This window comes from Stenella coeruleoalba (genome assembly GCF_951394435.1).
Source record: "Stenella coeruleoalba genome assembly, chromosome: 20".
Lineage (NCBI taxonomy): Eukaryota > Metazoa > Chordata > Mammalia > Artiodactyla > Delphinidae > Stenella > Stenella coeruleoalba.
The window spans coordinates 53,084,789-53,099,457 of NC_137166.1; the positions used below are offsets into that span (position 1 = coordinate 53,084,789).

Sequence of the window (14,669 nt, forward strand, 5' to 3'; positions counted from 1 at the left end):
CAGCCTCCTGGCGTCTGGTCCACTCTGTCCTGCCTACATCTTCAAATACCCATGTCTGACCCTGCTCCCCCTCTGCTCTCCATGGTCCCCTGTTGCCCTCAGGGCCGAGTCTCAAAGGGTTATCTTCCACCCAGTTCTCTCTCCTGAGAGCCGGAACTGTGTCTCCTCAACCCCCAGGTCTTAACATGCCCCATGTCCCACTAAACGTAGAGTCTTCCCTCTAACCCCACCCTCCTGCACTCTCCATCTCCAGTGTGGCGCCGCCATCTAGAGGGATGCTGGGAGCCTTCCTCCCTTGTTCCTTCCCCTCACGGCTGTCAGTCTCTGGATCCCACCCCTCCTGCCCCCTGAATCTCTCTGCTCCATCCCTTTCTTTCTACCAGCCAGACCCCAGCACAGGCCTTGACTTCCTCCGTCCGCTTGCCTAGCCTCCTCCCTCCAGTCCGTGGCCCCCCAGATGGTCCTTGAGTCTTTCTACCCCCCCGAGTGGCCCCCTCCCTCACAGCCCTCCTGTGGCTCCCCAGCACCTGGCCTTGGAAGACAACCAAGTTCCTCATCAGAACTTCCAGGCCCTGCGTGGCCCAGACCCACCCACTCCTTTCCCCCTCCAGCACTTCCTCTTTGAACACCCTGCCATTCTTAGGCCCTCTCTCCCCTCCCAGCCTTGGCCGGGACAGTTTCCTTTGCCTGAAAGCTCTGGCTCACTCCCCCACCCCCTCCAACCTGGCTTAACCACAACTTGTCCTTCAAGTCTCACCTTATCAAGAACCAAAATAATAATTACCCATTTGCTGTGGTCCAGGAACTGCGCGAAATTCTTCCCCTTCCCGGGCATTAGGAAGGGGAAGCATTCCCCTTCCGAATGCTCTGAGCTGGGTGTTTACAAACAAGGATACTAGGCTCAGAGACATCATGGGACCTGCTGGAGGTTGCACAGCCAGAGGGAAGAGCTTGGTCCACAATGGTCAGGCTGCTCACTCCTCCTGAAAGCTTTCCCTACCACCCCATGCTAATAATGGTTAAAATACAGAGTAAGCATTTTCTGCATGTCGGATATGGTTGTGAAAATGCTACATTAATTACCCTTCAAAACCCCATGGGAGGACTTCCCTGGTGGTCCAGTGGTTGACTCCGCGCCCCCAGTGCAGGGGGCCCAGGTTCGATCCCTGGTCAGGGAACTAGATCCCGTGAGCCACAACTAAGACCTGCGCAGCCAAACAAATAAATAGATATTTTTAAAAAAAACAAAAAAAACCCCATGGGGTAGGTTTTGTAGCTTTAAAATGGTTACAGGGTTTCCCTGGTGGCGCAGTGGTTGAGAGTCCGCCTGCCAATGCAGGGGACACGGGTTCGTGCCCCGGTCCGGGAAGGTCCCACATGCCGCGGAGCGGCTGGGCCCGTGAGCCATGGCCGCTGAGCACAGGCTCCGATAAAAAAAAAAAAAAAAAAAGTTACAAATCCAACCCTCCTCCTACTAAGAAATAGGGTCTATCTCCCCCTCCCTTGGATCTAGGTAGGCTCTGTGACTGTCAGAGCAAGAGAGTACAGCACAAGTGGCCCTGTGCTAGTTTCTGCATCTAGGCCTTGAGAGACTGGCATACTCCACTTCCCACATTATAGAATACTCCCGCTGGGACGCAGCTGCCATGATGTGAGGAAGCTCAATCATCCCAATGGAGAGGAATCATGGTCCCTGGCCAACAGCCAGCTCAAGTCAACATCCCCAGCCAGCTTGCCAGGCACATGACTGAGGCATCTTGGACACGCCATTTGAGCCACCCAGACTGATGCTACATGGAGCAGAGGCAAGCTGTCCTCGCCAAGCCCTGCCCAAATTTCAGATTTACAAGCAAAATGAGTTTTGGTTTAAGCCACCAGGTTGTGGAGAGGTCTGTCATGCCATGACACACAACCAGAAGATGGGTATTATCACTAACTCCACCTGATGGAGGAAGAAAGCCAAGCTCAGAGAATAGGAACCTGCCAAAGGTCCTCTCAGAGCCAGCGACTGGCCAGGCTGGGAGCTGAACCCAGGGCCTTGGGCTCTAGACCCCAGGCCCCCAACCACTACACCAAGCTCTTACTATTTCGATCGTCCACATGAGGAAACTGAAGATCAGAGACAGGAAGTAACTCACTCAAGATCTCACAGCTGCTAAGTGTGAGGGTGAGGGTCTAAAATCACTATGTCTGGCTCCAGGCCCCCGCTCTTCATCCTCACACTAGGTTTTGACTGTCTGTTGCTTGTCTGTCTCCCCAACCAGGACCAGACCTTCCGGCCTCATTCCCTCTTGCGTCCCAAGTCTCAACAAGGGCCTGGCACCATTGTCTGTGCCCCCTTCACCATGGAAGCTCCTCACAGGCAGGGGCCGGATGTGACTGCCCTGGCTCCCCAGCGTCACCCAGCACAGGACCTGGCACACAGGAGACTTAAGTAAATGTTTGTTGAATGAATCAAAGAATGGGTTTCTGGGGAATGAGTTAACAAAGACAGACGCCGCAAGAGTCATGGTTTTATTGCCGGGTTTCAGGGAAAGGGCTCAAATGCGCCCAATCTCCTTCAGCTTGGCCACCAGGTCCTCTGTGGTCTCCACCTTGACACCGGCTGTGCGCTGGGGTGGGTCTTCCACGCTAATCACGGAGAGCTTGGAGGTCAGGTCCACGCCCAGGTCCCCAGCCTTGATCACTTCGATCTTCTTCTTCTTGGCTTTCTGCACATGGGAGGCTCACGGTTCACAGGGCTGCCCAAGCCCCTGCCCACACTCCTGCAGCCCCCTTCCATGGGTGCCACGTCTGCAGAACCACTCCCATTGGCTGAACCCTTCTGGACCTGCCCACTGGCCAGGGCACACGTGACCTCTTACAGGGCCACACCTGGTGTGGACAATTCCTGCTGCCTGGGATGCCCTGGGGAGCCCTCCTATCGCGGGAGACCACCTTTAGTCAACCGCCGTGGGAAGTCCTTCGCCGGCTGGAACGGACTGGCAAAGTCATTCTTCTCGCAATAATAACTCAATAGACTTTTGGCCAAGATGACCAATTGTACTCTCCCTGTTGGCTGAGATGATGACTCACTGAACCCTCCCTATTGCCTAGGAGGACACACGGAAACCTTCCTACTGGCTGAGATGACTCACTTGAACTCACCTACTGGCTGAGACGACTCAATGAACCCTCCTTGTTGGATGGAATGACATACTGAACGCCCCCTGTCAGTTGAGATGACACACCGAACTCTCCATTTTGGCTGAGATGACACATTAAACGCTATTGGCTGAGATGACACACTGGACTCACCCTATTGGCTGAGATGACACATTAAACGCTACTGGCTGAGATGACACACTGGACTCACCCTATTGGCTGAGATGACACATTAAATGCTATTGGCTGAGATGACACACTGAACTCACCCTATTGGCTGAGATGACACATTAAACGCTATTGGCTGAGATGACACACTGGACTCACCCTATTGGCTGAGATGACACATTAAACGCTATTGGCTGAGATGACACACTGGACTCACCCTACTGGCTGAGATGACACATTAAACGCTATTGGCTGAGATGACACACTAAACCCTCCGTATTGCCTGAGATGATACATTGAACTCTTCCTATTGGCTGAGATGACCCAATGAACCCATTCTAGAGCCATGATGAACAGTGAACTCTTCCTGTTAGCCATGATGGCCTAAATGCTGCCTTCCTGTTGGTAATGATTACCGGGGGAACCTTCCCTGACAAAACCAAGATGACTTAATGAATCCTCCTTATTTGGCTAAGAGCACACAGTGAACTTTTCCCATTGGTTGGAATGACAGGGGAACCCTTCCTAGAGTCCAGTGAAGCCTTTCTATTGGCTGAGGTAACCAGCAAACCCTCCCTGTTCGCCAAAACAGCCACTGCCCCGCAACCTCGAACTCTCACTATTGGCAGAAATGATTCAGTGAACCCGCTCCGTTAGTGACCGGGTGACCCCTTCCTTTGGAGGAGACGTCTCTTGGGTCCTCTCTCCTCCCACCTGACCACCAGGGAGGCACTGGGCCTGCCGCACTCACCCGTCCCCAGGCCCCCAGTGGCCCACCTGCCAAGCACTCACCATGATGTTGGGCAACGTGGCGTAGCGGGGCTCGTTGAGCCGCAAGTCAGCGGTCACCACGGCAGGCAGCTTCAGGCGCAGGGTCTCCAGGCCCCCATCGACCTCCCGCTCCACTTTCACCTTGTCCCCTTCCAGCGTCACCTGGGAGGCAAATGTGCCCTGGGGAGGGACAGCGTTGGGGGAGCACAGGTGAGGTCAACCCAGTGCAGGCACAGAGCAGGCCACTGCTGAGTGCACAGCACACGGAGGGCCAATGAATGAGAACAGAAGTGGGAGTCCCGCAAGGTGACCTACAGACATCAAGCTTAAAAACAGGAGGAAGCCACAAGAAGGGAACTCAAAACTCCAGGGGAGGGTCTTTCCTGGGACCCAGGGTGTAGGTGCTAATGTCCTGAACCTGCCCGTTGGATCACCCTTCCTTAATGATAATGAACATGTATGGAGTTTGGGGCACTGTTCTAAGCGACTGTATTAAGTCATCAGATCCTCACAGGAACTCTTTGAGGTAAGTGCTATTATCCCCATTTTACAGATGAGGAAAACTGAGGCAGAGAGAGGCTCAAAAATGTGTCCAGCCTGGTTCCACCTTTCTGTCCCCAAGAGCTCCCTTTGAGGTCCCTCTGCTGAGCCAACAACAGAGCCTTCTGTGTACCTTGATCCTCGAAACATCCACTGGGGCCCCCTCAGCACCCACTCTCTGGCCCAAGGCTCCTCTGCCCTTCGGTCCTGAACCACCATTTCCCGACGTGACCTACACCCTCTCTGTCTAACCAACCTGTTCTCTCCGTTCACTTATTCACTGGACAAATCTTTCAGGTCTTAGTTGGAATGTCCCATGAGCCCGGCTCTGGGGATGCACCATGAACACAACCGACAAGGACCCGGCTTTGGGGGGCATTTATCCTGCAATGAAGATCACCGGTAATCAAGTAAATACACAGTGGCCACTGGCCACACGTGGCTTCTGAGCATGTGAAATGTGGTTAGTTCCATCGAGGGAGGGATGGAATTTTTCATTTTATTTCATTAATTTACATTTTAAAACCAATAAGCAAGATCCATTATCATGATTGTGGTGATGGTTTCATGTGTGAGTAACACGTGTCAAAGCTTACCTAACTGTACACATTACACGTGTGCAGTTTATTGTACAGGTCAGTTTTATCTCAATAAAGCTGTTAAAAAAAAAAGGATACTTGATGCAGTTATCGGAAAACGTTTAAGTCTGTTTGGAACGAGTTGGATTCGTGAATCCACTTTTTCAACAATGAGTATTAGGAATCTAAGTATTTCTTATGGAAGTTGAGCATGTGAATTGAGATGTGCTGTAAATATAAAATACAACACTGGTTTTCGACGACCTCGTACCAAAAGCCAAAAGAATGTAAAATAACTCAGTATTTTTTTTTCATTTTTTCTTTTTCGGCCACACCACACGGCTTGTGGGATCTTAGTTCCCCAACCAGGATTGAACCTGGGCCCTTGGTAGTGAAAGCAGAGTCTTAACCACTGGACCGCCAGGGAATTCCCAGCTCAATATTTTTTCTATTGATGACATGTTGAAATAATATTATCGATCTATTATGTGAAATAATATAGGATTAAAATGAATTTGGCCTTTTTTACTTTTTTAATGTAGCTGTGAAAAGCTTTAAATGACCCACATCGCTTGCATTTCTATTGGACTGGAATGGGAAATGTGGGGTTGGGGAGGGGGCGTGAGTACTTTCATAGACAGTGGGCAAGGCAGGCCTCTCCGAAGAGGTGATATCTGAGGAGAGACCTGGTGGGGAGTGAAAAGCCCTGAGGAGATCTGAGAGAACTCTGTTCCAGACTGAGGGAACAGTCAGTGCAAAGGCCCTGAGGCAGGGATGAGTGGTGTGGTTGAGGAGCAGCAGGCTGGGGAAGCGGCATGTGAAGGCCCACACCACGTGGCCTGGTGTCCTGGCTGTGCGCCCCTCCTTCCTGCCCACTGGAGTAGCCATCCTGCTTTACACCTGCCTCCCTCCAGAAGGGCAAGGACAGGGGTGGCTGTGTTCTGAGCCCCCAGGCCTGGCCTTCAGCAGATGCTCCCCACTCCGGCCTCACCTGTGGCCAGTCCAGAAATCCGGCTGTCATCTGCCCTGTCTGGTTACAATCATCATCGATGGCCTGAGTGGGGAAAGAGAGAAGACTGTACACTGATGGAGCTTCTCACGTACCATCTGGGCCTTTCTCTAGAATGCAGGCTGGCAGATGTTTTCTCTAATGGGCCAGGTCTCTGTCACAATCACTCAGCTCTGCTGCTACAGTGCGCGAGCAGACACAGACAATAAGTGTCTATGTAAACAAACGCAGTAGCATTTCAACAAAACTTTATTTATAAAATCAGTGGTGGCCATGGACCACAGTTTGCTGACTCCTGGTCTAGAATGATCCCATGCCCTCACTTGGGCCCCGAGACAGGCAGTCACTCGTCCAGGAGTACATGAGGGCACCTGGCATCCCAGATGCCAAATCTTTGCCCACTGTCTAAATAATCCAGAGGCCTCCCTCTAGCCAAACCCTACGCCAGTCACACTAGGGAACTAGATGAATGGCACCTGGGCCAATGAGAACGTTTTATCCCTGACCCCAGCGATTGGTTCAGGGATGGACACGTGACTCCAGCTGGACCAATGAAGTACCAGCTCTAGAAGTTCTGCTGGAGTCCTTGGGAAAGAGATTCTTATTTTCTCTTGGGTTTGTTAGGCTGGTGGGATGTGAGCCTGGAGATACACAGAGTGACGCCAAGACAGAGGAGGGGGTGTGGAGCACGTGGGACTGGATCCAGCTGTGCCTGAAGCTTGTTACCTAACCTAATGAGCTTGCTGTTTGGCTTCACGATTCTGTCACCTACCTGCTTGCCCAGCAGCACCAGGTCCACCTTCTCCTTCTCTGCCAGCTTGGCCAGGACCCGGGCCACCTGCAGGGGACCCAGGCGATCCACCTCGGCAGCCGGCACCTCCACGTGGATGCCTCGGTCTGCACCCATGGCCAGAGCGGTGCGGATGGTCTCCTGCGGAGCGGAGAAGGGGCTTGACTTGGCTTCTAGCCCTAGGGGGACCCAGGAGCCCAGTCTCCAGCCCTCCTCCCTCAGACCCAGGAGTCCAGGCCCCAGTCCCTCCTCCCTTAGACCCGGGACTTGGGGTCCCAGCCCCTCCCCAGGCCCCCGAGCACCTGGCACTGGGTAGGCCCGCAGCTGACGGCAATGACTTCCTTCACCAGCTTCTTCTCCTTGAGCCGTACGGCCTCCTCCACGGCGATCTCGCAGAAGGGGTTCATGGAGTGCTTCACGCCATCCGTGACCACACCCGTCCCGTCGGACTTCACCCGTATCTGCTCAGCCAGGAGGGGAGGTGGCAGGGTCAGGGGGAAGCGGGCGAGAAGGCGGGGGTCGGGAGGGGGCAGTGGCCGAGACACCAAGCCTCGCGCAGGCTGGACGGGGACCACAGGGACCTGGAAAGGGGCAGGGCCTTGTCCAGGGTCCCACAGCTCCAGGGACAGAGAGGGTTAGAACTCACAGACGGGTGGAGGTCACCTTCTCACTCAGACATTCGCTGAGCGCCAGGGGCGTCTGCCATGCTCGTCCTACTCTGTGGCTGTTCCTCGGGCCTGAAAGAGTGTCTCTCAAATTTTTCTTTACCATAACCCACTGCGAGAGGTGCATGTTACAACATCCCCAAGTGTATTATAAATGCACGACACACATTTACACATTAACGTAAATACCAAGGCAATGTAAGGTTCGGTGATCGATGCTAACCCTTCCATTATACACCATACCCTGACATTTTCTGTTCTTTTTTTTTAAACTGCCAGCCTGCCACATGGTTTTCCTGACCGACACATGGTTAAGATCGAGTCTGAGAAACACTAGCATTGAAAACCTCTCTCTGCCAAACAGGCTAAGGTCAAGGGCAAGCAAACCTCGTCTGTTGCTTTCCTCCCACGGCGAGTCTTCACTGAACACTGGCCCTGCGCTGCATTCCTAGGCGCCGCCGTGTGCGAGGCAGACAGGTCTGCTGGCCCGGGAGCTCCCGGTCTGGCACAGCGGGGCATGGCAGGAACAACCAACTACTGCTTCTGTTAGTTTCCCGAGGCTGCCGTGACGAATGACCACAAACTTGCTGGCTTACCGTCTCACAGTTCTGGAGGCCAGAAGGCCAAAATAGGTTTTGCCGTGAAATCAAGGTGTCAGCAGGGCTGCGGTCCCTCGGGAGGCTCGAGGGGAGAATCTATTCCTCGGCGTCTTCAACTTGGAGGGGCTGCCAGCAGTCCTAGGCTTGGGGTGGCGTCACTTCACCCTCAGCTCTGTGCTCCATCTCCGTGCAGCCTTCTCTGTGTGTGTGTGTGTGTGTGTGTGTGTGTGTGTGTGTGTGTGAGACGAAACTCGACTCCTCTCTTATAAGGACTCTTGAGATGGCATTTAGGGCCCACCTGGGGAATCGAGGAGAACCTCCCCATCTCAAGATCCTTAACTCAGTCGGGACTTCCCTGGCGGTCCAGTGGTTAGGACTCCACGCTTCCACTGCCAGGGCCCTGGGTTTGGTCCCTGGTTGGGGAACTAAGATCCCACAACCCACACGGTGCAGCCAAAAAAAAAAATCCTTAACTCAATCACATCTGCAAAGACTCTATCTCCAAAGAAGGTAACAGTCACAGGTTCCACGGATGAGGAACTTCATAGCCCAGGGGGGCCACTGTTCCCCCCACAATCCTCTTGGTAGCGAACAGGGATGACAGCATTGGCCACTGCAGGAGCCCTGTTCTAAGCAATCACGTCCTAACTCATCAATCCTGGCAACAGCCCCGTGAAAGAGGAGCTGTCGCTGTCCCTGTGGGCAGACGAGGAAACTGACGCTCCGAGTAGAAGTACCTGTCCCAAAGCCACACGGCCAGTCAGCAGTGCTCTGCGCCCCAAGCACTCGAGCCCCCTCTGCACCACCTGACAATTCCTGAACGGGGGTCCAGGAGCTGTGAGACAGCACGATCGGGGCCTGACCCAGTCTGATGTTGGAGGCTATCAGGGAAGGCTTCCCTGAGGCAGTGGCACTTGAGCTGAACCTGAAAGAGGAACTGGCATCGAGTAGGTGAAGTGTGAGGAAATGTGCTGGGGGTGTGGGAGGAGCATGTGCAAAAGCCCTGAGGTTTGAGGAGTCCCAGGAGGCTGGTGTGGCCAGGGGAACACAGTGCGCTGTCAGCGAAGCTGGCAGGGGCTGAACCGGGGTGACAGGCACAATAACAGATCCTCAGGGCGCCCATATCCTAATCCCTGGAACCCGTGACTGTCACCTACATGGCAAAAGGGACTTTGCAAAAGTGATTTAAGTTTAGGATTTGAGAGAGGGAGATTACCCTGGATTATCCAGGTGGGCCCAAAGTAATCACAAGGGTCCTTACAAGTGAAAGAGGGAGGTGAGAGAGCGTCAGGGTCCAAGAGAGCAAACGCTAGACTGCTGATCGAAGACATAAGAAGGGGCCACAAGCCAAGGGACGCAGGTGGCCTCCAGAAGCTGGAGAAGGCCAGGAAACGGATTCTCTTCTTGAGCCTCTGGAAGCCATGCAGCTCTGCTGACACCTTGATCTTAGCCCAGTAGACTCATTTCAGACTTCTGACCTCCAGAACTGTAAGAGAATAAATCTGTGTTGCTGTGAGCCACTGAGTTTATGGTAACTAGTTACCGCAGCAATAGGACACGAATTCAACTGCGCAGGGCCCAGCAGGCCATGCCGGGGAGCTGGGTCTTGATCCAAAGAACAACAAGGAAAGGTAAAGAGGTGAGTGGATCCAACTTAAGTTTGTACAAGTCGTTCTGTATCTCGGTGTAGAAAACTGGAAAAATGGCAAGAGCGGAAGTGGGGAGACAGTGGGCAGCTGTTGGTCACCGAAATTAAGAGATGACAGTGGCTCGGACAATCCAGCCACATGTGGAAGTGGATGGACTGGAGAGGTCTGTGGAGGTGAAACTGACAGGGTGCTGGGGGCAGGAGAGGGAAGAGTCTAGCAGGACTCTCGGGTTTCTGGTGGGTACATCAGCCCAGCGGGGGAGGATGCTGAACTAGGCTCTAGCCTGAGAGAGAGACTGTCAGAGAAGCCTGGCTTGGGAGCCTGCCTAATCCGGCTCAGGACCTCACCTCTTTCTTCTCCTTGGCCGGAGCAGACCTGGGCTGACAGCAGGGACTCTCTCTCTGCGACTATTTCCCTGCACCTGTTTCTCTGGGGCTGAAGGATGTGGTTGTTCCTCCCATCCACGGGACAGAACTGAGATGGGAATGTGGGATTCAGGCAGGGGTCCCCCAGTCTGGCTGCACCTCAGGGGCCAGTAACATTAAGGAGGAAGAGAATGAGGAAAAGGACAACTCCCACTTTCTATCACTGTTACTTCATTTTGAAAAAGTCACCTTAGCACCAACAGTAAGGCTCAAACCCCAGAACTTAATAAATGCACTTTACAGAAAAAGCCATGGAGCAAACACCATGCACTGAGTCCATGTTTTTTTTTTTTCCACTAGAACCTGGGCTGGGCATGTCACCCAGGATTTCCCCAGAATTTCCCAGACACGCCCCTGGCTCCATCCCTCACCTCCTTCCCTGGTCATCTTCCTCAAACTGCATCCCTCCTAACTCTTCCCGCCCCCTTCCTCTGTTTCTTTCTGGAGCAGGCCTGCCATATGACATATGCTGTACTGATTAGCTGTCTTCTCCCCAGCAGAACGTCAACTCCATGAGGACAGGGACTTATGGGTATTTTGGTCATGACCACATCCCCAAGGTCTAGAGCGGTGCCTGGCATGTGGTGGATGCACTGGAAATATTTGTCGGATGCATGAATGAGAATTTGCTCACAAGAGTAATGCATTAAATCCTGCACCTGTCCGTTCATCAAACACTTACTAAACAGCATGGAAACTAACAGGCCAAAGCCCTGTCTTTCATGAAAAAAAATAAAATCCAAGATGGGAGTTTCCCCTTTATAAATAGGAAAGCAGCCCATCAGTATAAGGGCTCACTGGGAAGCCAGGGGGCCCAAGAGAGGGCCTCAAGCCTGCTCCGGCCCTGGCAGGACTCTCAGCCCCAGACTCCTGACCCCCAAGGAGGAAGGGTTGCGAGCTCTCCAGCACCAGGGCCCGTGCCAGCTCACCTTCTCCGGGGAAGACCTTTGAAGCCTGAGTTGATTTCAAGCTTCAAAAACACTGTTTAGTTAAATTACGTAAGTCGGGAAACCATGGTTGGCCTGAAAAATCAGTGATGATCCTTTTTTTTTTTTTTTTAATAACGATGTTTTATAAATTGAGGGAGATGATTCAGTGAAGCTTCCAGGCTTTCCCTCTAAAGGTGTAACAAATTAACTCTCAACAGAAACAGCCAGAGGGGACCTCCCTGGTGGTCCGCTGGTTAAGACTCCGCGCTTCCAGGGCTGGGGGATGGCGGAGCACGGCTTCAACCCCGGGCTGGCCGCGTGCCACAGAGCGCTGCCGAAAGAAAAAACGAAAGAAGGAAAGAAAGAAACAGCCAGAAACAGGAGGCAGGCAACCTCCAAGGGCTTTACAGGTGTCACTCATCTAACCGTCCGGACAGCCCAGGAGGTGGGTGGCTGCCACCGCCACCCTCATTTGCTAGATGGGTCAACTCAGGCACAGAGAGGCCAAGCAGGTGACCATGGAAGGCCTCATAGACAAGGTGACTTTTTTTTTTTTTGCGGTACGTGGGCCTCTCACTGTTGTGGCCCCTCCCATTGCGGAGCACAGGCTCCGGACGCGCCGGCTCAGCGGCCATGGCTCACGGGCCCAGCCGCTCCGCGGCATGTGGGATCCTCCCGGACCGGGGCACGAACCCGTGTCCCCTGCATCGGCAGGCGGACTCTCAACCACTGCGCCACCAGGGAAGCCCGACAAGGTGACTTCTGAGGAAAGTCTGGAAGGGAGTGAGGCAGCAATGCTGGGAACACAGAGTTGGGTCAGACCTTGCACACCACCACCACCCCCTCCCGAAAGGAGCGGCCAGTCTGGGGGCAGGGGGTGACAACTGGGCAAACAGAGGATCTCAATCCAGTGTGGGAAGGGCTGAGATGCAAGCCCAGGGGGCTGCAGGAGCGCCCAAGGACACATCAGGGTAGCCTGAGGGGATGGGGGGGGCGGCGGCTTCCTGGACGTGGCGATGCCAGGTAATCCCTACACCCTATTACAATCAGTGGGATCAGAGTTAGGCAGGACAAAGGAGGGATGAGAAGCAGAGGGGGGAAGCGGGGAGCTGTAAGGGCACCCAGGCAGAAGGCACAGCAGGGGCAAAGGCCCAAGGCAAGCAGCAGCCGGGTTTGTCAGGAAAGTATGAGCAGCTGGGAGGCACAAAGGGGTGATGGAGGGCCAGGGGGCCAGGGCTGGACCACGAAGGGGCTCGAGCACGTGGCGGAGGGGCTGGGACTTTGTCCTCAGGGTGCTGGGAGTGGCGGGATGAGCGGAGGGGGCCATGGTCAGCCCTGGGGGCAGGAAGCCCCCCACACGCAGGCTGGGAGGGGATGGACTGGAGGGGAGAGACTGGGGAAACAGGAGGAGACAGCGGTGAGGGTTCAGGTAGAAGAAGATGAAGCCTGAACTGCTGCAGAAGAGGGAGCAGGGCAGAGAGATGGAGAGGGCAGGGGGGACGGGGCTGAGAAACGACAGGCTATGGGAGACGAGGGAAGGAGGGCTGGGGTGGCGTCTGGTTGGTGATTAAGGGAGTTAGCAGCGTTTGAATCACTCGTTTCAGACACATCCAGGGAGATGCCCTGGGGCACCGTGGGAGGGGCGGCCCTGCCAACACTGCGAAAAAGGACAGGAGCTCATGTCAGGAGGAGTTCACACTTCCCCATTTGGCACAAACACCAGAAGCACCCATGGGCCAGGTCCTGGGCGGCGCAATGCTGGGAGCCAGAGCTGAGTCACATGTGAGCCTGTCTGGCGGGGGAGACAGATATGACCCCAGACATCTCAGGCCAGGGCCCAGGGCTACGGCAGAGGGGGGCAATGGGAGCCCAAAGGGACAGTCAGAATGGGAAGGAAACCAGAAGAATTGGGTCCCAGGACCCCAAGACGAGCCTGTCCCCCAAACAAGCAACCCCCCTGCCACACACTGCCAGAGCTGTCATTAGGCCAAGTGGCTGCTGAGTGAGAGCAGGACTTGGTTGCATTCTGACCTGACGGCGGCTACAGCTGCCTAGCCGGGTGATCCGGCAGCCAACAGCACCTCCACAGGCGTGTCCTCACCTGTCCAACAGGATTAACAATATCTGAACAGGGGAATTCCCTGGCGGTCCAGTGGTTAAGACTCTGCACTTTCACTGCCGTAGCCAGGATTCAATCTCTAGTTGGGGAACTAAGATCCCACAAGGCACGCAGCATGACCAAAAAAAATAAAATAAAAATCTAGACGGTATTGAAAGGACTGAATAGGCTCATCTCCATCAAGGACCCGGAACGCTGCCTAGTGCACAGTAAGGACCCACTAAATGTGGGTTGTTAATGATGCTTAAGTTTTCATGCGAGGGTCAGGCCTCCAGGCCCCGTACTGGGCAATGCTGGGGACACAGAGGTGGACACCTGGTCTGATGGGCATTGCGGGGTGGGGACATACACGGATGGACAGTCACTGCCTTCAGTCTGGTTTAGGCCAACTACTGAGACAAAGTGGCTTGAGGGACTGTCTCTGATTTATCTCTGTCTGGACCATCTTCTGTCTGGGGACAAGTCAGGCCCTCAGAGACCTTGCCCTCCACCCCTCTCATGGAGGGTATGCTCTCATGGAGCTTACCATAAGCTATACCACCAACTTGTCAGACTGGTTTTCATCTCTAGCAAACACACTTCTCCCTTCCCAGCGTCTCCTCACTTGCCCTGGGGCTGTGATAGCTTCTGGGTTCCCATAGGACCTCCATGACAGCACTTTTTCTGTGCTGAACAGTCAACTGAGTTTGCAGTGCAGCCGAGTGGGTGAAAGCCTGGATTGTGTGCAAAGCACTAGCTGGGATGAGGAGTCAGAGGGACCTGGATCGGAATCCCGGCTGTGCCCCTTCCCAGCTGAGTGACCCCTCTGCGCCTCAGTTTCTGCGTGTGTCAAACAGGAACCACGGCTCCTCCAGCAGGTAAGAAAAAGAGAAGGTAACTCGCCCTGCACACAGTTCTCAAGACAGTGAGTACAGAACTGGCGGAAGGGGAACGGGGTCATGACCCAGAACGGCTGGGTTTGAATGAAGAGGGATCGGGCGTCAGAAACTCTCAGTTCTTGACCTTTGCCCTCAGGTGTGACTTTGACGTTTGAGGGAAGAGCTGCAGAGGATCAGAGGTACCAGAAGACCCTCATACAGTGTGCGCTCGTGACCCCGGAAGTATACGGCCGCGGGGCTCAGGGAGGAGGGAGAGGGGGGCCCGGTCACCTTCACGGCGAAGTCGATGACCCTCTTGACAGCCACAAGCGCGCGCAGCTCCGCCATCTTCCCTCCGCGGCGACCCGCCGGGTCAGTCCTCACCCTCGGCCTCACGGTCCGGACGCCCCGCCCCCTGTCCTTCTC

The 14,669-nt window shown here is 54.4% G+C and overlaps 1 protein-coding gene across 1 annotated transcript; it reads right to left on the reverse strand.

Annotated features, from left to right (window-relative positions):
- Positions 1-1,008: 1,008 nt before the first annotated feature.
- Positions 1,009-14,659, reverse strand: ETFB (electron transfer flavoprotein subunit beta). Its single transcript, XM_079907644.1, has 6 exons — positions 14,535-14,659; positions 7,303-7,461; positions 6,983-7,141; positions 6,193-6,255; positions 4,105-4,263; positions 1,009-2,711 (listed from the first exon to the last, which is right to left on the reverse strand). Exons 1-6 carry the CDS (start codon positions 14,589-14,591, stop codon positions 2,541-2,543), a joined length of 768 nt encoding a protein of 255 aa, XP_079763770.1. The 5' UTR covers positions 14,592-14,659; the 3' UTR covers positions 1,009-2,540.
- Between the last annotated feature and the right edge of the window lie 10 nt (positions 14,660-14,669).